This window comes from Coturnix japonica, chromosome 1 (assembly GCF_054131305.1).
Source record: "Coturnix japonica strain WE chromosome 1, WE-NBRP24, whole genome shotgun sequence".
NCBI lineage: Eukaryota > Metazoa > Chordata > Aves > Galliformes > Phasianidae > Coturnix > Coturnix japonica.
Genome location: NC_140663.1, coordinates 113,196,851 through 113,218,082, shown reverse-complemented (window position 1 = coordinate 113,218,082; position 21,232 = coordinate 113,196,851). Strand labels below are relative to the sequence as shown.

Genomic DNA, 21,232 nt, shown 5'->3' with positions numbered 1-21,232 from the left:
TGCTTATACTTACTTCTGGTATTACAATATCAGACAGAAATAGTGTCTGAAAAGGGACTTCCAGTAAAATGGATGAGAAAACTGATGTATGAGCAATGTGGTTCTTCTCCTGGGCATCTCACCAGACAGAGTTCTACTGTCCTGAGCCTAGATAGTCTAGCACCCTCCCAATACTCATGAAAGAAGATTACTCAGTTCCTCAGAGGAAGGATGAACTTGCATTCCCCAGAAGTACCTTTATCCAGGTGAGCATCTGACATCTTTGAGAGCAGCAGTTCTACTTTCAGTATGGTCTGATTTCTGAGTTCAGGTTTTCTCCAGCAAAGTGCTCATTTTAAGAAAATGGATTATAATTTTATTGCAACATTTTTGAACTTGATGCTCCCTCTACTGGTTCCTTGGCAGAGCTGTAATGATGTGGTTCAGGAAAGATTTGGACCAGAACTGAAATACGACATTGCCCTGCGGTTGGCTGCGCTACAAATGTATATTGCAACTGTGACCACCAAGCAAACTCAGAAAATCTCCCTCAAATATATAGAGTAAGTTGAGAATACAGTGTGATCTTTAAAAGCTCATAGATTCATTTGATTCTTTAATATTCTTATGTGTGTGTACCTATTTTAAGTTTGTTATTCATTACTGAAATTTATTCCAATGGGTTGAGAGCTGTAGGAATGGACAATACTCTTACCATTTGGTTACCTGTTTAAGCATGTGTGATAGGCTATAAATGTAAATAAGATTAATTCTAAGTTTATATAGTCTGAATCCAAAGGTTTTAGTAGATTATTACAGTAGATTCAGTTGATTTCTTGGATCAGATGACTGTAGGGCCTTAGGTTCCATTTGAAAGATTTCTTAGATACAGCAGAATCCAGTGAGCATTTGTTTTATATTATCCTCATGACTTTCTAGGAGAGGTTAGGCTTTATGTTTAATGAACTACCAGGAAAGAAGAAAATCCATAATGGAGATTGGTGCATATCTGCTAAGATAAAAACAAACAATTTTGTTCTGTTACTATATTGAATCCTATTAAGGAATCAACAAAAGCTACTTACAAGTGAAGAGTCAGCCTTCTGTCAAAAGGGGTGCATCAAATAGAAAAGCAATCTGGGCAAAAGGATGGGAAAAGGCTGTCAAGATGGCAATCTGATAAAAACAGTGATTGGCAGATTTGCATGTTCTAAAAAAAACCTTAGAAACTAAAATTAAATATGATGTTAAGTCTTCTGCAACTTTTCTGTGACTTTTTCTACAACTTTTCATATAACAATTCTATAATGGTGCTTGCCTATGTAATTAGTTGGGATTTAACAAAGTCTAGATTATAAACATACAAATTGTAAACTTCTTTTCTGCCTGTTATGTTGGAAAAGAGAGAAGTGACAGAAAGGATATTAAATACATTTTATAGCATCTTCATAAGTAACATATGGTTTGAATATAGAAAATAACGTGTTATTGCAAAACTCTGGACTTAACTCTCCTGTTTACAGGAGTTCGTTCACTTGTCTTCACAGTCACCAGTCTTTAGATAAAAAGTCATCAGAGGAACTTGAAATTAAATATATGCTTTTTATTGCAGAAAAGAATGGGGATTAGAGACTTTTCTTCCATCTGCTGTGCTGCAAAGCATGAAAGAAAAGAACATAAAGAAAGCACTTTCACACCTTGTCAAAGCAAATCAAAACCTAGTTCCTCCGGGTAAAAAGGTATTGCATTTGCATCTTAATGGAAAATATGTTTTTAAAGAACAGAAGGAGTGGCATGCATGGGAAATCTATACAATTAATCCTTTAGAAAAACACCTAGCCATTATTTTTTCAGAGAATATAGACAATTTAACTTACAATTTAACTTATGCTCGGTACAGCATAGCCAAGAGCAATTAAAAATAATTAATTATACCCCAACTAAACTATCTTCTTAACTGGAGAATGTCAGAAAACTGATTATTAACACTTCAGGTATGATAAAGATATGTATATATATTTAATTCATGTATGGCTTCTTATTAATGGCATACTTGTTAGAATGTTATTGTTCTTTCTCTGATGCTATGATCTGAAACACAGTAACTCATGGGCCAGTGTAAATGCTGTTTGTAGGGACGCTTTCTATTATGCTTTAGATATGTTGCTCCTTATAGGACTGACCAAAGCTATTTTAAAATGCTTTTCTTAGCACTAAGGTTTCATTTCAGTTGGAAAGAAATGTGGAAGACAATGTCTCTGAGAAATGCACTTATATTGTTGAATGCATAGCTATGGGTCTGGTTTTAGACACCATAATGAGGTCTCTTTCGTAGTCAACAGGGAGAATGAGGCACTTGAGGGAGCAACTCATCCCATCCCACAGTAAACATTAGAAATAGGTCAGGTTGTTTGTCCCAGAAATGCCTATTTGTCTCCACTGACAATAAACAGAACATAAGAGTGACGAAATGAACTGTGTTCTGCTCCATGAACAGGAGTTCCGTTCTGTTCCTTCTGATCGGGAAAAGCCCCAGACTTCAGGTGTTTGAGCTAAGGTTCATCATGATCAGCAGAAATCCTGCTTGGAAGATCTGTGTGTTTGACCTGTAATGCTCAGGGAGAAAAGTCATCTTTTTGAATGGAGCACTGTATGTCTCTAGTACTGCTGAAGTTAAAGCTAAATAATGCCATCTACTTTTTGTGTAACATAATAGTGTATGTTGAGAGCCATCGCTGCTGCTGGAATCACAGATGATGGCAGTGGCATTCAGTGTTGATTCTTGGTTAGAAAAGAAGTTGCAACAATGCCTTCCTGCAGCAGACTTTGTTATTTTTGCTTTTTTCTTTTCTACATGCTCTTTGGAAATATACTGTGTGCTTCCCCAGTATTTTTTAGCAGGCAGTTTCAGAAACAAAGATCTGAGCTTGTCATCACCTTCTGTTTCACCTGTAGGTACTAGACTAGGACAAGCCTCTGGTGTCTTGTTTCTTTTTGCATGAGGGGCAGCTTGTAACTCTTAGGACTCTCCCTTTTTTTACAAGCCCAATATATTTCTCCATCCAACTGAGCACTTACTGAAGGGAAGGGGAACACATTACACCCTTGGCTCTCTGCTTCAGATTCATTTCCACTTTTGAGTCTAAAAAGACCTTAATTCAGGGACTCTTAAAATGCTGTTTGAGATCAAATAAGCTTTTGAGCTAGAAATCTAGTGGCTGATGAGAGAATAGAAAATGAGATGAGCTTGATAAAGCCCACATGTAAAGATTTACGCAAGGGATATGTAAGTTCTGGCTCCAGATCGTTTGGGTGAAATGAACTATTTCTTGGTTCCATTCAGTCTCATAAAATATATTACAGCTTGTTCTTTTTAAGTAGGTAGTTTAAGCTAAAAGGAGAAAAAGGAGGTAAATTATGGTATGTACTGCATGATAGGATTGTATGTATTGATGTTCTATATTTGGCTTGCAGATTTATTCCCTACTAAATATAGTGGAATAATTTTATTTTAAAAAATTGAGATTGCAGTAATGAGGTGGAATAATATGCCATATGCTGCAAGTACCTAACAAGATGTAACACACATAGCTAACAAAACAAAATTCTTTCATCTCTTTCTCTGTATCAATACATAAATGTTTAAGAACTGCTGATGATTGTGAATTGAAAGCTGTTGACTGGCCTTGAAATCCCTCAATGAACAGCTGTTTAACCTGAGTACTTTAACATTTTCCCTTCATTGGAGCAGTGACGATGTTCTTGCAGTGCCCTCATGCAGCTCATAGCCAAATCCTCAATGCATTTGAACTAAAAAAACATAGTTTGAATTTTAAGAACAAAACTGTTTTCTCATCTGAATCTCAAGCATCTGATGGTTTGGTTTCAGACTCTGAAGAGCTCTTATTTCAGTTCCTTAGAATACATTTTAATACATTTTGATTTTTGAAAACTTGGTAATGTGTTGGTTTCTACCACTACATCTTAATCCTGTTTCTCTTACCTCAGCTGTCTGCCCTGCAAGCTAAGGTGCATTATCTAAAGTTCCTCAGTGATCTCCGATTATATGGAGGGCGTGTTTTCAAGGCAACGCTAGTGGTAATATTTCTCTTTAAATAGTCTTTCTCTTCTCCTGATATTTTCTTCCTCTCTTTGCAAAAACTAGACCACAGAATTTCCTTTAGAATTTCCAAATGTACATTTTAAAAAGTAATTGTTAAATTGAACTGGTCTTTTTATTTTTTTCATGTGGAAAATAACATTCCTGTTTTAATTTGAATTTTTGCTGAGGGTTTGGGGATAGGTGACATCCATTTGGCCAATAATGCCATCCAATTAACTAAAGAATACTTAAACTGTTACTCTGGAAAACACTTGATAACAGAAACTTTTGATTAATGGCAGGAAATTCCATCCGTCCATCGAACAACCTATCCATCTAAAAACTACAGTACAGTCAATATCCATGAGCAGATTCCTTTGATTTTTATATTAATTATCAACACTGTGTACTCTTTTATGTTTTATCTTCTTAGAAAATTAAGATGATCTTTAATCATGGAAAGCAATCTTCATGAAAATGAAAGAAAGCAGTGGCCTATCATGGTTTTATTTTCTTTTATTTTTTTCCTTTTTATGCTAAAGCAGGGAGAAAAGCGTTCAGAAGTGACTTTGTTAGTAGGGCCACGGTATGGAATCAGTCATGTGATAAACACCAAAACAAACCTGGTGGCTCTTCTAGCAGACTTCAGTCATGTGAACAGGATTGAGATGTTTACAGAAGACGAAAGCAGTGTTAGAGTTGAGCTGCATGTCTTAGATGTAAAAGTAAGTGTTTTTGTTGATTTCTGATGATACAGTGCCTTTAAATAAAGTTTTTGCCGTTTTTCTTTGAATATTTGTTCAAATTGTACTAACTGTTCCAAATGTTTTCACGAGCAATACCCTGAAACTGCATTTTTAGCTTTTTTTTTTTTTTGCTTTTTTTTTTTTGCTTTTTTTTTTTTTTTTTTTTTTTTGTCAGAGTGCATGGGGAGCACTTGTTAGGAATCTGAGAGGTCCATGATGTACAGGAGTGCTTTGCTGCTCTTACATTCTATTTCTGATTTTTCTCTTGGCTGCCCCTGGGCAATTTGCTTTGTTGTTTTACTCCTTGATTTCCATGGTGAGAAGAGGTGATGATGAGACTGACCTTCTTTTGAAGTTCCTTGAGCTGCTAGAAGCCTGTTTAGTCATAATAATGTAATTACTGTTAGAGTTTTGCCAGCTGTATCAGACCAGCATCCCATGTAACCCGGTGTTTTATCTACTAAGGGCACTGGTAACCACATAGTGGTTACCAGTGAAATAACCTGTAAAAAGGCACTTCATTTTTTGTTAGTCCATAAAGTCCTAATTAAGTTCTTTGCCGTTAATTATGCATTATTTGATGTTATTCATTTACCTACAGTCATTACATTTCTCTGCAATCCCACCTAACGCTTTACATTTGTGCTGTTTAGTGGCAATGGCTGTAGTTTTATATGTTGTATTGTCTCGGATCTTCTTTGTATGTCTCCTATTAGACTGTGAAATGAAAAGCTTCAAAGACTTTGTAGAGCATAAACTACAACAATGAGAGATTAAAGGAAGAGTTCTCATTATACTTGAAACTTAAATATACTATTAAAATAAATAGAGCCTATTAAAATAAATTGGCCTAAATAGTCCTGTGTAAGCCTTTTTAATGATGGAGATTTACATTTTAAAAAAAAATAAAATACACAAGTGATATTTTACTAAGCTTTTGCTTTGAATGCTTTAGGCTTACTGACCTGAAAGTGTTCCCCTGTATTTAAGTCAATGAGAAAACACTACTATAAATTAATAGATACCCTTTGACAGCATCTCTTTCACTGTATTTAGCAATGTGAGCATCTCAGGCTTCTTCGCTTGTAATATTGTGCTAAACCCATAGCCTGCAGACCTTTTGAGTAAAAGCTGTTATCCTGTCTTTCTGATGGAGAAAGTAATGGAGAAATTAAATTATTCCCATCTTCTTGCATATAAAATGTGGTACTATATGCCATGGAATTTTATATTAACATGACTTTATATATATATATATAATAATACTGTTGTTGTCTTATTGCAAACCATGGATATCCCCATCTAAATCCCCATGTCCTTGCCTTTCAACGCATGTGGTCTTAAACCCAGAGACATTCGTTTAACATCAAAATTACAAAGTTAGGAGGCCATGGATTGATATGACAAAACAAAACAAAAGAGTGTGGGGAAGTAGTATGGAATGTAAGTTTCTTCTAGAGTAAATGTGGGCACACACAGCTACTCTCAACTGATGTTTTCGTACCTTAGCATATGCTAAGCTATCAGTTTCATATATCCAGATTCCAGTATACCAATAAATGTCATTTTCATAGCAAACATGCAGTTATTTTCTTTTATTTTTGATTCCTTGTAATGTCTTCTCAACCACAAATCACTTGGGAGAAGCAGCCAATAAAAATCTAACTAACTGTCACAAGGCTGTTCTTCGGATTAACAGCAATGCGCGACACTGTTTTCAGCAATCTGAGGCTTCTATGGAGATTGTCTGTTTCTGTCAATCATTGCAGAAAAAAAATGAGATTGATACTCGTAACATTTCAAGTAGTCACCCAAAAGGAAAAATATTAAGTAGCCTGCTGTAGGTTTAGTAATTTGCAAGTAATTTTACAGTTGTATTTGAATTCTTTTGAAAGAAGCATGCATTGAATAGAACCTCATACTGTAGCACAGAATACTTTAAAGAAAACAAAATGCATTGTTTTTTCCTTGTTGCTGAAAACTGTTCATACAGCGGTTTTGAGACTGGTGGTAAGCTGTGAACATAAATTATGTTTTGGCCATTTCCTCCATCACAGTCAGTTGCCTTCAGGTTGCAAAAGTCCATACAGCTGTATGAACTGTGTCACTGCTGTAATGGTTTGTCTGCTGTGTAACTTCTACCTGTGTGTCATGGATAGGATGTTGCAATTCCTATTTCCTCTGTGAGTTCAGGGAGATAAACACCTCAGAATGAATTTGGTTTTAAAGTCTCCAGAAATGTAAACAAAAGTTTATTTTCTTTACTGTGGCAAAAGGAAAACAAATAAAAGACAGTTCTTAGAGATCTGTCTTTTATTTGCGCAACCTCTGGACATCCTGTGCCACTGCTTCATCACCCACACAAAGTGCTGCCTGCTGTTCAGAGGGAACCTCCTCTGTTCTAGTTTCTGCCTGTTGCCTCTTGTCTTCGCTGGGTACTACTGAAAAGAGCTTGGCTCTGTCTTCTTTTCACCCTCCTTTTGAATATTTATCTACTTTTATAAGTTCCTCCGTTAAAATATTTGGTATTGCTTGATGTTAGTAGTGAGGAAAATAAATTATTGTGTATTTTTCAGTGTGGTATTTGCAGTGTAATTTCCTTTAATTCTGTGCAGTAATATAGTCGGCGGGTAAACAGATTGAGAAGGAACAGCCTTAACCAAGACTTGGTTGTATTCTTCTCAGCCTATTACACTACTGATGGAGTCATCAGATGCAATGAACCTTGCTTGCTTAACAGCTGGATACTATAGACTGCTGGTTGACTCAAGGCGCTCCATATTCAACATGGCCAACAAGAAAAATGCAGGGAACCGAGAAACAGGTATTCATTGCGCAGTGTGATAATGATGATCACAGATGTAGAGCAGAAGTCAGCTTAAGCCAGTACACTCCAGATAAATACAAATGCCAAATGAGAGGGTTGCTGCCTTAGACCTGGCACCACAGCGTACTCGTTCAGCTTTATGATGTTCTGATACTCAGTCTTTGATAGCATGAATTTCTTTCATAAGTGTAGTGAAACAGATGCATGCTACCTATGAACATTATTGTGTTGCATACGTATATCTTTATAAGAATACACCTGGTGTTGGGGAAACCAGCTGCGAATTTGGTTTTGTGTTCCTGCTCCTGGAATAGCATCTGTACCTAGCTGTGGTTTAGTTTTGCTCTAAGTTACAAAAGTTAAACTTTGGGTCATTAAATCAACAGCTATTTATCTCAGAGCAAAAGCAAGCTTCAGAACACTTTTGTGAAGTGTTTGATGGCCTAGCTGTCCTGTTCAGAATGTTCATTGCTCAGTATTAGCAAGTTATTGTTTAACTAATTGTTGGGTTTTTTTTTTCTCCCATGTGTCAGGAATTGAAAATAGAGGGAAGCATAACCTCCTTGCTTCTGAGTGGAACTGTGTACCAAAAACTACCACGTTCCTGGCTGAAGATCAAGAGACTCAAATGTCTTTTGGTGATCCTAAACAGAAGGCTATAGATGTTTCTGAAAGTCTGTTATGTCAAAAAGAACACAGACATCTGTACATAGAAAATACCTATAATTCAGGTGGATTTGATCAGCATCTGACCAAGCAAGACCCCACTGACACAGAAGAAAGTAGAAATTTTAATCAGCCTTCGCTACTGTCACTCTCAGGTTTGGAATCTAGCAAGAAAGCACAGGATTCTCCTAGGGGAGCAAAAGTTTCCTTTATATTTGGAGATCACAACTTGGATGGTATCAATCCCCAGACTCTTGGCTATGAAAGGCTTTTGGATGAAAGTCCAGAAGTACTAGAAAAACAAAGAGCCATTTATATTAATAATGCCAATGACATTAAAGGTCTGGAGTTGTCACCAGATGCTGAAAGCATTCAGTTTGCTACAAATGCTGTTTACGCAACCATAAGTGATGGTAAAATATTTGGAGCTGCAGAAGGGATAGAAGAGCCTTTGCTGCATGATATTTGTTATGCAGAAAACACGGATGATGCCGAAGATGAAGATGAAGTAAGCTGTGAAGAAGACATTATGGTAGGAGAAATCAATAGGCCTGCTCTTCTCAGCCTTTCTGGTTCTAATGATGACATTATTGATTTGACTTCACTTCCACCTCCAGAAGGTGATGATAATGAAGACGATTTCCTATTGCATACCTTAAACATGGCCATTGCTGCTCCTCCACCTGGCTTCAGGGACAGTTCAGATGAGGAAGACTCTCAGAATCAAGCAACACAGCCTAGAGACGACAAGGAGCAAGCCAGTAATCTAGGCAGTGATGACATTCCAGTGTCGCTTATCGATGCTGTCCCTACTAATACAGAGGGGAAGTGTGAGAAGGGGCTAGATGATGCTGTAGTCTCTACTCTTCAAGCACTAGAAGCTTTGGCTGCGTCAGAGGAACAGCAGACGAGTGACAATTCAGGTTCTTTCACGATAGTTACGTTTATTCATTGAAAATCATTCCATCTCATCCAATACTCCATTTTGGTTTTCCTTTTTTTTTTTTTTTTTTTTTTGGCCATCATTTTCCATACATCATATTCCATATTGTGTAATGGAACTGCTGTTAATGTTATTAAGCTACCTGTCCTGGGAACTGTGCAATAAAGTCAGAGTATTTTTACAAAGAATATTTTTATCTATAACACACGCCTTTGCTTGTCGCTTGTCCAGGTGCTTCAGCTGCTGTCATTAATTGACTCTTATTTTTTGTGGCTTGCAGGTGTAGCTATCTTGCGAGCATATAGCCCTGAGTCATCTTCAGATTCTGGCAATGAAACAAATTCCTCTGAAATGACTGAAAGTTCTGAATTAGCTGCAGCACAGAAACACTCAGAAAACACTGCACGCATGTTTTTGACCACAAGTGAAGGCTACCAACCTCTTGTAGAAGAGCAGACTGAATTCCCCATTGCTAAGAGTCAGGCTGGAGGGCCAGGTATGAAATCCTCACAGCCTTTGGTTGGTCGCCAGGCTGCAGACCTGCAATCAAAAGTTGTGCCTTCAAAGCAGATTCTTCATTCGGATAACATGGAAATGGAGCCAGAGACTATGGAAACAAAATCTGTCACTGATTATTTTAGCAAATTGCACATGGGATCCTTGGTATATTCTTGCACTAGTAAAAGGAAAAGTAAGATGACGGAGAGCGAAGTAAAAGCATCCTCTGATGGGAATGCTACTGTGAAAAAGCAACAGGGAACTAAAAAAGCAGAGACTGATGAAGAACTAAAAGCTAAATTTGGAACTATTTCAGCAAGAGACAGTCAACGCCTAAGCACTTTCAATGTGGAGAGAACTGCTTTTCGCCAAAGGTGGTATGGTGCCGATGATGGGGCAGCAGATAAGCCAAGCCCAGAAGCAGCGAACGGGAAGACTTTTCCAAGAGTTCCTGTCCGTGGTAAAGCAGAAACTGACTGTAAGGATGAAGTGGATCCTGAGGTGGATCAGGATGACACCTCAGGGCTTAGCCAAGGTGAAAACTTTTTGTCAGATATGACTCCTGTGTCTTCAGCCAAAGACCTAAATGATGCAGAGGATACCGATTTATCTGCAGATGACCATCCTTCAAAGCTTCCAGAAGCTGAGCAGAGTGTGGCTAGACTTTGTGAGTATCACTTGGCTAAGCGCATGTCATCTCTACAAAGTGAAGGCCATTTCTCACTCCAGAGCTCTCAGTGCTCTTCGGTGGATGCAGGATGCAGCACAGGCAGTAGCACATGTGCTACCCCCATTGAATCTCCCCTTTGTAGCTCTGATGTTAAGCACGTTATCTCTGACCCATCAATGAAGGGCATTGCCTATATTCCAGCTGATGAAAGAGCTGCCATTCTTCCAAACCATGGAACAACATACAAGGACCTGCATCAGCAGCCTGAAGCTGTGTGTCACAGGATGACAGTGCCTGTTGTGCATTCAGCAATTAATGCTGAGCCACTGTTTGGCACTTTGAGGGAAGGATGTCATCGGATCCCCAAGATAAAAGAAACTACAGGTACAGCAGTAATAAAGCATTTCTTGTGTTTGTTCTTAAAGTTGCATGTTAAGGTTGAAGATTGGGTCTGATGTTTGCATTCTCTTTACCTGAAACTACATCAGCAATCCGTAGCATGTGGTGAGATTAGACTTTACTGCATGTATTCACTTCATTAATACATGTTGAGATGTTTATAAGGACTGGTTAAAAGTGCTAATTTAAAAAAAAAAAAAAAAAAAAAAAAAAAAAAAAAGAAAAAAAAGAAAAAGAATATCATTTCAGTTAAGAATAAGTCTCCTACGTTTTATATCTAATATTTGGGAGATAGTTATGTAGAGGTATAGGGGAAAAGGTGTTCAGAGGAAGCTCTCCAAAATCCATGTTCATTTGAGTTCTAGAATATTTTTTAGATTATAAGATGATTTCACAAGTTATATTAATGTAGGAGAAAAAAAACAGTATTTCATTTGTTTTGTTGGGGTGTTTTTTTGCTATTTTAGCAGATTGGCAAAAGCACAGCAGTATGAGTAAAAAGCTCTAACTGTAAAGGCAAGAAACAGTCAATATCAAGCATGTATTTACTTCACCGTCTGACAGTGTTACTCTTTTAAGAGTAACGTACATAGTGAATCATTACCACATTTTGAAGTTTCAATTTCAAGCGTCTTAATGAACTTATTGTTTAAAAAAACAAAAAACACCATTCTTCAGTGATAGCACTGGAAATGCTTTCCTTTGGGTTTTAAACACTTCCCTCTTCTTGATTTGCAGCCCACATGTAGCAGTAGTGTGGGAATGCATGAAAATCTGAAAGAGGAGCAGACTAGGAACAAGAGTAAGAAATTCTCTGAATTCTCTGCCAAAAAAACTTTAACATAACAAACCAAAATTACCATGAATGCATTTCTCCCTGCTCTCATAGGCATAGTTAAAGAAGGTATTTAATCTGAAAATATTCATTTAATTATTTAATAGAAAGCAACCAATTTGAATGTTGGGGGACCTGTCAGAAGTTTTATAGGTGGTTTTCTATTCCCTTTTTTCAGTTTGCGCTGTAGTAGGATGAACGGTGAAGTATTGGCAAGTAAAAATTTGTTAATAGATTTTGGAAGGCGTAGTGAAATACAAAAGATATGAGGAATTAGCGATGCCTGCTTTTGTGAAATACTCTGAGAAACTGAGACCACTGGAAAGCTCCAGCAATCAATTTACCCTACTATTAAAGATACTTAAAATCTTCATCTCTCAATATTATCAGGGTGATGCTTAATTATTCTATCTGCTCTTCTACTACCCCTAGTGTAGCTTTCACAGAGCCTGAAAAGGGAAGACAAGGAGGCATGCCTGCAGCTTTTCCTAGACAGCCTCTAGCTGACTCCATCATGCTATCATCCACGCTATCAGAATCAAAGGTGCCAAGTCAAAATCAAGACTCTTGTGACATTCCCAAAGTAAATCAGGCTTGTGGGACAACAGTTAGTTTACGGCCATATGACATGATAGGTGGAAGCCTCAGGATGCCGCACAACAGGAAAGTGCTGAGACGCAGTAGCAGCATCATTGGAGGATCTGCAGGCATTGAGATGCTGTTTGAAAGTAAGGCAGCCACAGCCAGCTTGAAAAGCATGGATACTACCCAAAGGGAAGAATCCAGATCCGAGAGAAAGGTGGAACTCTCTCCGGGCAAAAAGCTGTCAAAAAGTTTCTCCCAGAGCTGTGTATATGTCAGCACTGATAGGAAGGACAGTAAGAGGTGTTCGGGCACAGGCGCCAGTCAGAAGGACTCCAAGCAGTGTCGAGCGTTGCCATTGCGGAAGCTGGACACCAGTACCTGGAGGTGTCGTGGTCCCTTTAGCTACTGCTTCCTGAGCAGAGGAAATGATGACAATGATGATGAAGATGATGGAAACGAAAGCCATCAGCTCTCATGTCTCTTCAAACCGGAGATCCCGTGTGAGCTCGCAGAACCAGCCAGTCAGTCTTTTTCCAGTGAAAATGAACAGAAGGACTTGGAGTCCCCGGAAGCTGATGAGTTCCCACAGGATGAGGCAGTTAATGAACACAAGAAGAGCAGTGCTGACACCCAAGGTGGCCAAATTGATGTGAATCTCAATGATGTGGCCTTCGATGCACGAATAGCGCGAATAAATGTGATGAAAGAGAAGATGTATGAAATGCCTGATGGATTTATTGCAGCACAAAAGGATGCCAATGAGTTACTCTCACTGGTCCGAGCAAGTATGGGCAAGAGAGAAGATTTACATCCCGAAACATATGACCTTAAACTTTCTAAGTACAAACAACTGTTATCTATGGAATCTAGACAGTTGGGAAGTGCCTGCAGGAAAATGGCCATGGCTGATAAAAGCCCTGAGGAAATGCTTTTAGCTATGACTTCCAGCTTTCAAGTACTCTGTTGCTTAACAGAAGCCTGCATGCGTTTAGTTAAAGTCATGAACTCTGAAACTCAGCAGCAGGAAATTATAGCTAAGATAGACGAGGTTGTAATAAACTACATTTGTCTTCTGAAGGCTGCAGAAGCCGTGTCAGGCAAGACCTCCAGTGATCCTAGCATTAAACTCTTGGCTCGACATTCAACTACCATGGCCGCTATTGTAAGCACACTAACACGTTCTCTTAAAATGCTTTTAAACAAATAAAATACAAAAGTCACTTCATAATCTACCTTTGCAAAGCCATACATTAAAAAAAACAACTAAAAACCTTTTATTTACTTTATGTGTATGAACTAATGTAACAAATCCAGCTTTCTCTGTATATTTTGTTATTTTATATAAAATAGGTAAGCAGTTAAAAATATGATAAAACACTGAACACTGACAACAGTGCTGACCAGATCTGTCCTTCCGTTTATACAAAAAGAAAAGCCAAAAAATCCCCTCTCCCCACAACCAGGAAAACAAACAGAAAAAAATCCTGTAGAGGAGCAAATTGACTTTTGGCTATTTTTCATATAGTCAAATCTATGGTTGTATGAAGTGAACTTTTAAAGTCTGTTATGTCAATTAAGTTGTTTTCTGTTTCATCCAAGTTTTCACTTGGAGAATGCTCCGTGTTTAGAAATGAAAAATGAGATCATAATGTATATAACACAATATTTAATGTTTTAAAATTATAATTTTTAAGCATTGAAAATAGCGAAGAGACATTTAAAATCCAAGAGACTATTATAAGTTACTAGAGAATATATATATAATAAATGACTCTTTTGTTCATATTGCCTGAATTACCTGATTCTTCTTTTCTAGAAAGTTCTATATTTAAAAAATAATATATATAAAAAAAATAGAAGGTATTGAATATACCGAGTTTAGAGGGTATCTATCTGATGTATTGAACATTACAGTGTTGCATTTCAGACAGTGAACGTACCTGCGGAAGACAGACTGAGGTCATAGGAACCAGAATGGTGATGGTCCCTGAAAGGAGAATTTGATGCCATACTGAGCAGATCAGAATGTATAGGGTGGATGTGCCCTGGTAAATGAGAGACACGACCGTCAGGAAATTCCTGTGCTGTTTACTGTTTCATCATAAATCTATGGTGCATCTGAACAACATGAACTGCATCTATTTTGTTAAATATTTTATACTTCATATTTTATGATTCTGAATGTTTAACTGTAAATAAGTTAGAAATAAAATGAAGTTTTCAGAATACAATAAATATCTATGAAATATTTCAAGCCAGAAACAGTCCTTCTCTGAGTGATGACAAAGGCAATTTGTGAGCAATCTGTCCCAATCTGGTTTCCAAACATTTTGTAGACTTGCGTTAGAAAGACAACCAAAAGCTCTGTTTCACGTGGCAAGTAGGCTTTATCAAGAACATCTGTTAATCTTTCCAGCCACTTAGCAGCAGCAGCCCTTAAGAAAAGTGCAAAATACCTTTCTCCAAACTGGTATGGGTAGTTTTCATCCATTTTTCATAATGTCGCATATAAAGAATATTACCATATGTTTTGGAGACTTTTCCACTCAGCTGAAGCAAGCGTGAAGCTTTCTATGCTGGATGAGGAGGACTGAACCAACAAAATTACACTTTTGCTAAGGTTTTTCCTTGTTTGGAATAATGCACTTCGCTGTGAAACCCAGAGAAGTGTTTTTTCTTTGACTTCAGAGAAACATCCCCAGAAACTCAATATCAAGAACTTTGTTTTCTGTACTAGAAAAATTGGGTTTCCTAGGCCAACTCATTCTGCATGAGGACCAGTGGGTCCACTACTTGACTGCTGCTCAGAGACAGACTGCAGGATTAATTACTTTGATGGTGAGGGATGGCAGCGAGTCCTACATACTGCTGAGCGTTATTGCTCTCATTCTGAGAGTCACTTTCACAGTAGGGCTGAGTGTGCTGCTCTTTCCCTGTGGCTGCCAGATAATTTTTTTACTATGTTTTTTGAGTATTTTATACTGATGAAAAGATGCTAATTTTTTTTTAATATGCATATCCCATTACTGCTTTATGAGTTTATGAAAGAATTTCATCAGTTATCTGGAAATATAGAGTCAGCAGAACTGGGCATCAAGATAGAGCATAGGCACGAGGCTCTTTCAGGGTTGCTAGTCCAGTCATTTTCATTTCACTCCTTTCATAATTACATCAAATTGTATTTTAAATGTAACTAGATTTTTGTTGCCCTTACTATTTAAGAAATGTTCAGATTAGGAGCCTGCTTATTTTTGCTCTCTATAATTAACCATGGTCTTTTTTTTTTTTTTCTTTTTTTTTTCTTTCTTTTTTTTTTTTTTTTTATGCCTTTTCATAGAATTGCAGAATCATTTGGGTTTTAAATGCCCCTCTGGAGTTCATCTAGTCCAAACCATGCTCAAAGCAAGTCTAATCAGACTGGTTTGCTGAGACCTTGTAGAGTTGAATGTTGGACACCCTTCAATGATGGAGGTTCCACACCCTCTCTAGGCCCATGTTTGAGAATCCTTATGGTTAAAAAAAAAAAAAAAAAAATCATTTATTTATAGTCAGAGTTTTCCATGTTCCAACCTCTTTCTTTATATCTATCCCCACTTCAAAGGAATCAGGCTCTGTGTTCTATGCTGTCCTTCTGTCAGACTGCAAGCAAGTTTACCTTGAACCTTCTTTGAATAAACCCAATTCCTCAGGCTTTCTTATACATGCTCCAGCCCCTGACCAGCACAGTAACCCTCCCATCCCACCCCCACCTCCACCCCCCCACCCTGGACTCACTGGTGTGAGTTCATAAACCACAGCTATATTTCTGTCCCAATTTTGATAAATCGTATCATCTTCCCAAGCTCCAAGTCACTTCATATAAGGCAGATTCAACTTCTCTTTTCCCCAGGATTTGTGATAACCCCACCTGATATGGTGTGAATTTCTCTTTCCTAATCTTTCCATACAGAATTATGTGCAAGCTTTTAAATTCTGCCTTATGAGGACTTTGCACAATGGCATAAGTACTTTCCAATCCCTGCTGGTCATATTTTATCTGTGGTCCCCTAGAATCATGTGTATGCACAAGCATACTAGATTTCTGGCTCACAATCATATTTTATAAGTATTTTCATTTTTCTTCTGCTTATCATGACCACCAGATGGTAACTGTGATAACTGTTAGTAATTCTGAACTGCATTACCTTGCACATCAGTTACTGATGAATTATCATAGTATCATAGTATCATAGTCTCGTGCGGGTTGGAAGGGACCTTAGAGATCATTGAGTCCAACCCCCGGGATTCGAGCCTCCTGTGTATCAGAGCGGCACTTCTACCACTTGCGCCACAGGGGGGATTCAAACCCAGGCCTCTGGTGTTGCAACGCGGCATTCCTACCACTGCGCCACCGGGGCACATTATAACCTGGTTTGCTTAATCTTCAGCATTAAGGTACCTCTGTTTTCCTGTTTGGTGTCCTCGTTGATTCCTGCAATAAATGTATGTCTCAATTTCAAGTCGTCAAGAAGTGCTACCAGTTCAGCCTCCTTCTTGATTTTAAGTGGTAATGAAATATTGAATAAGATACTTTGGTCTGTAGTATACTTCATGTTTAGTAATGTTTTACTTGACAACACTGTAAATATCTTTATTTTTACATACACGAGTTCAGATTATTTTCTAAAATAGCATTTGGCAAAGTACCACTTTGAAATTGAGAAACAAAATTACATACTGACATTTTGCCTCCTGTTGAAGTGGAACTAAATCATTTCATGACCACTGGGGGAGCCAAAATGCTGCACGATGGCCTCACTGCTCACCCGAGACATCAGATACTAATTTCTCTTAGACTCGAGCATTATCTGAAGCTAAGAAATTGGCCTCTCAGTAACTCTGTCACTTTGTATCTGAGTCACCCTATGATGACACTGAATTCCAGATAAAGTTTGCAGTATTTTATCAGGGATTAATTTTATTTGGTAGTGTGTGGCTGCAGAAATGTTGTAGCATATGTTAGAGGCCAGAGAGCTGCATTATATGAAGGGCTAAACTGGTGCAAACTGTAAACTTGATTCATGTCACAACTTGCTGGTGAGCGTGTGACATTAACGTTAGCCTGTCTTTATAAGCTGCCATTCCAAGTTCAGGAACATCTCCTTTGTGTATAAAAAAAGGAAGTAAATGGAACAAAGCAATCCCAGTCTTCTACTGCACTACTTATGGAAGATCCCTATCTTGTTCTCATAATCAGATTTTTGCCAAAGCAACAGAGACCACAAGGCACTCACCATTAAAAATAATAGAATTGTTCAATTTTTATGGTTTTGTTTTGTTTTTGCTATTTAAATGTCAATCCCGCTTTCTTGTAGATTAAACACTTTCTGTTTGTGATGGTGGAATTTGGGAGAAATTAACGTTTCTTCTGCTCCTCAAAAATAATCTACATTCTTTTTTTAATTTTTTTAAATTTTTTTATTCTTTCCTTTAAACCCTTTCTTGCAGTTACAGTTGGGTTCATGTACATCTTATTGCGCAGCTTTGGGGGATATTTACTGTTATGGTACCTGCGCTTGCACCCATCTTCTCTCATTCTTAGCACATTATCTGTGACAGAAGATAACCTGCAAATAATTCACTGCTCCACAGCTGCCAGTCAAGTTCTTTCTTGTTCATGTAATTGTCAGGGGTTTATTTCAGGATTACCTTTTGCCTTGTCCAGTCTGAAAGGTCTGACACACTGTTTGGGAAACAGGCTCAAACAGGGACTAGTCCAAAGGACTGGAAGCTTCACATTAGTGTCATGGAGTTCATCTGCACCCCGTGCGAGTCAATTCAACATCCATCCCAGCCTTGAGCTCCAAGATTATCAAGATGTTTCCATCTGCCAAGTCAGTGAGCTATTGGAATTTGAATTTGGTGTTCCTTGCTATCATGGATTCTACTTCTGAATAAAGGCAGCTTTCTTTGTTGTCATCGTCTCTGTTAGTAAAATGAAATAAATTTGTCCCCCTATGGTTGCTCCTTCCATGACCTTATTTTTCAAAGACAGATCATATCTTAAATGCAGACATCGTTGCTACTTGAGATGGTGTCACTTTGATTTATTTATGTTTTCCTTCACAGCCCTTTCTGCTTCTAAGAAGCATACATTCCTTTGTACTTTTAATAGCAAAAGAGCCTTTTTATTTTTTTGTATCTGTGGGTCCGAACTTTCTCAGAAGTTACAGACTGTGCATCTCTAACAGATTCAGCCATTACCTAAATGAATGGTTGGGTGCTGCACTTCAGAACTGATACTTCCAATGGAGCTTATACAACTTCTGTGAGGCTGTTGGCTTTCTAAACTGTTGTATATCATTGTTTCCCCAGGCACTATGCCATCTTTGGTGAACTGTCTCAAGAGCTGTCATAGCAGTTTGTAGAGCTGATCTACAAGTGAAGTTTGCATGAAGGACATCAAGGTCCTTTGCTAAATAATTTATGGCAGATAATTGTATAACATTTCATAATGGGGACAAATATAGAAATATTAATTTGAGAATGGGTGAAAAAGAAAAAAGACAGAAGAAAAAAAAAAAAAGAGAGAGAGAGAGGGAGAGAAGACAGCCTGAATTGTATTAACAGGACCTTCCTTCAATATTTTAGACTTCATCTTTGTGGCTGAAAAGGGATTAGAATTGTTTATGGCATACTTCGTTTTTTATACTGCTGTGCCAAAGGTGATGACAACACTATGACTGCATCCTCCGTGGTTACTGCAGAAGGAAAAAGCTCTGCCTTCTGGAGTGATAAGATGTAGGTATACACCTCAGAACATATCTGTTTATAGACTATGAATCTTAGAGATGGCTATTTAATGGTAAGTTTTATTTCTTTCTTGAAGTCAGATTCTATTCTTTATCCTGCCTGTGAGCTACTGTTGAAAGACAATAGGAGATAAGACTTTCAAAAAAGATGGAGTTAAACTTGACAATAATAAACAATAATGTTGTTACTTCTTACTATAAGAGAGCAAGAAGAAGTTAACTACCTTAAATATAGAATTTGTTGAGAACAGTTAACAGCAAATATAAAAGCATGTTTTTGCACTGTGATTTGATACAGGAGACACTGAGGTGTTACACAGTGATTTTTAGAGTGATGTTTTTCAATTTGTGCTTCAGAAAGATGTTTTGTAAATCATTCTTGGCAGTGCATTATAAGATTGCATGCATTGCATATGCCACTAAAACAACAGCATGAGGTGACAGTAAATGTCATCAATAGCTTTATCCTTGAAAGCCAGCTTCTCTTTTTCTGTACTAAACTCAATGTTCAAATGTAGAATAAGTTTGAGGCTGGTGTATTTAGATGGTAATGCTGACAACCTGAAGGCTTCAGATGGTGCTTCAGACTTTGGTTTCAGCAGAAGTGCTGAGTTCCTTAATATAACAGGGTGTTTTCCAGTGCCCATGGAAGGATGCAGTGTTAGCAAAGCCTTGTGGAAATCCTACTTTTCAGATGGCTGGGGCTGGTTTTGCTGAAAGTGATGCCAAAGAATCTAGTCTTGCTTTGAGTCTTTCACAAACAGACTGAATTGAGGGTCTTGTCTGCCCCCGAGTCAGCAACGGCTGGTCATGGATGCCTGAAGATTTTTCCGTAGTTGTATCAAGACTGATCATCCTGTTGCCACTTCTAGTACCTCTCATATCTTCATGGATGTCCCAAAGCACTGACAGTCTTCAGAAAGAACAGCCTCAAAATCAACCTTTTTCTACTTGTAAGACCAGGCTTATTTCTCCATCTCATTTTCAACTGCTTTCTGCATTAAAAGCAGAAAACTGCATGTACACCTTCTCTTCATTCTAGTCCAACATCAGCATGTTTTGTTGGAAAGCTTTAAAGCTTCCCAGCCCCACTTAATAGTTATTTTTGGGCTTCTGCTACAGGTCACTTCTATGAGCAAATACATTTATAGCTACAAATAGGGCCAATTGAGCTGCTGACCTTCTCCTTAACAATGCTGAACCATCACTAACTGAAGCAGACAGATGTGCCTTATAACTTATTCCAGTTCAAAAGATTTAATGTCTCTGAAGCATACACAGGACACCACTTGGCTTAGGCACTTAAATGCAAGCTGTTTATCATGCTAACTTTCAGCTTTCTGTAACCATGATTTTCAATTCTTACACTGTCGGTAGTTATGTTTCATTCTTCTTGGTTTACCCCCTTTTTAATTTTTTTTTTAATTTTATTTTTTGCCTGCCTTTATTATTTGCTATTTTATCCCTCTCTCATTTCATTTTTTATTTTTTCACATTTAAATGCCGCATCTTAAAAAAAGATATAGTGGGTATGCCTCTCATCAATGATGCTTCACAGGTTTTTGCTTCTAAAGTAGTTCCTGCCTTCTTAAAAAAAAAAAAAAAAGAAAATGTTTACATCTTCTCTTTACTGAAACAGAATAGTGAAAAAGAAAATCTATTTTAAATACATGGTAGATGAGAGCAAGACGTTCTCTAAGAACTGAGAAAAGGTATTTGACAATATAACTGAGTTCATGCCTCTCAGTTGCTTCATTTGTATAGCAATTGGTCTTCAGGTAAAATATGATGCCTAAAGGAAAAATGCAAAACGTCACCTTGGAGATGCTTCTGTGGAGATACCTGCCAGCATGCCCTCCAGAAGTATGAAGTTATGCCTGGTGGAAAGGTTCAGCGACCTCCAGCAAAACTCAAAGAACATCTTGAGGAGCCTTGGGAAGAAGAAACATTTCTGGAGGCAGTCAGCTCAGTCCTCACATCATCACTTGTGACATGAAGGTAAGACTGCGAATGAAACCATTTTTCTTGTTCTATAAAGTCATTTCCAGTGATGTCAGTTTTCTTTCTGTCTGGATTTTTTCTTCCAGACTTACTGATCAAAAAAAGAAAAGAGTCTTATTTGGAATGTCTTTTCTTCCCCATCTTTCTACAGGACCTGTGAATGATAAAAGGGAAACTGACTCAAAGCTTT

At 37.8% G+C, this 21,232-nt stretch overlaps 1 protein-coding gene and 1 long non-coding RNA gene across 13 annotated transcripts in view; one reads left to right on the top strand and one right to left on the bottom strand.

Moving 5' to 3' along the window:
- FRMPD4 (FERM and PDZ domain containing 4) overlaps positions 1-14,512 on the top strand; it is a 325,110-nt gene extending 310,598 nt beyond the window's left edge. For 2 of the 11 annotated variants that reach the window (XR_014940584.1, XR_014940585.1), the window contains exons 10-18: positions 406-542; positions 1,592-1,718; positions 3,988-4,077; positions 4,624-4,806; positions 7,513-7,651; positions 8,188-8,852; positions 9,544-10,815; positions 12,098-13,412; positions 14,178-14,512. Coding sequence is in view for 9 of the 11 variants with exons in the window: in XM_085531732.1 (XP_085387858.1) it covers positions 406-542; positions 1,592-1,718; positions 3,988-4,077; positions 4,624-4,806; positions 7,513-7,651; positions 8,188-9,243; positions 9,544-10,815; positions 12,103-13,457 (4,359 nt within the window). In the remaining 2 variants the exon portion in view is untranslated. Of the gene's footprint in view, positions 1-405; positions 543-1,591; positions 1,719-3,987; positions 4,078-4,623; positions 4,807-7,512; positions 7,652-8,187; positions 9,244-9,543; positions 10,816-12,097; positions 14,034-14,177 lie in introns of those variants that run through there. The other 9 variants (XM_085531757.1, XM_015887163.3, XM_085531769.1 and 6 more) reach the window with 5 other exon arrangements.
- LOC146762654 (uncharacterized) overlaps positions 1-20,995 on the bottom strand; it is a 30,963-nt gene extending 9,968 nt beyond the window's left edge. The window contains exons 1-3 of one of the 2 annotated variants that reach the window (XR_014940634.1): positions 20,859-20,995; positions 14,191-14,295; positions 4,936-5,202 (exon numbers count right to left, since the gene is read on the bottom strand). This is a non-coding gene — a long non-coding RNA (uncharacterized LOC146762654). Of the gene's footprint in view, positions 1-4,935; positions 5,203-14,190; positions 14,296-20,858 lie in introns of those variants that run through there. The other variant, XR_014940635.1, reaches the window with a different exon arrangement.
- Positions 20,996-21,232: the final 237 nt, after the last annotated feature.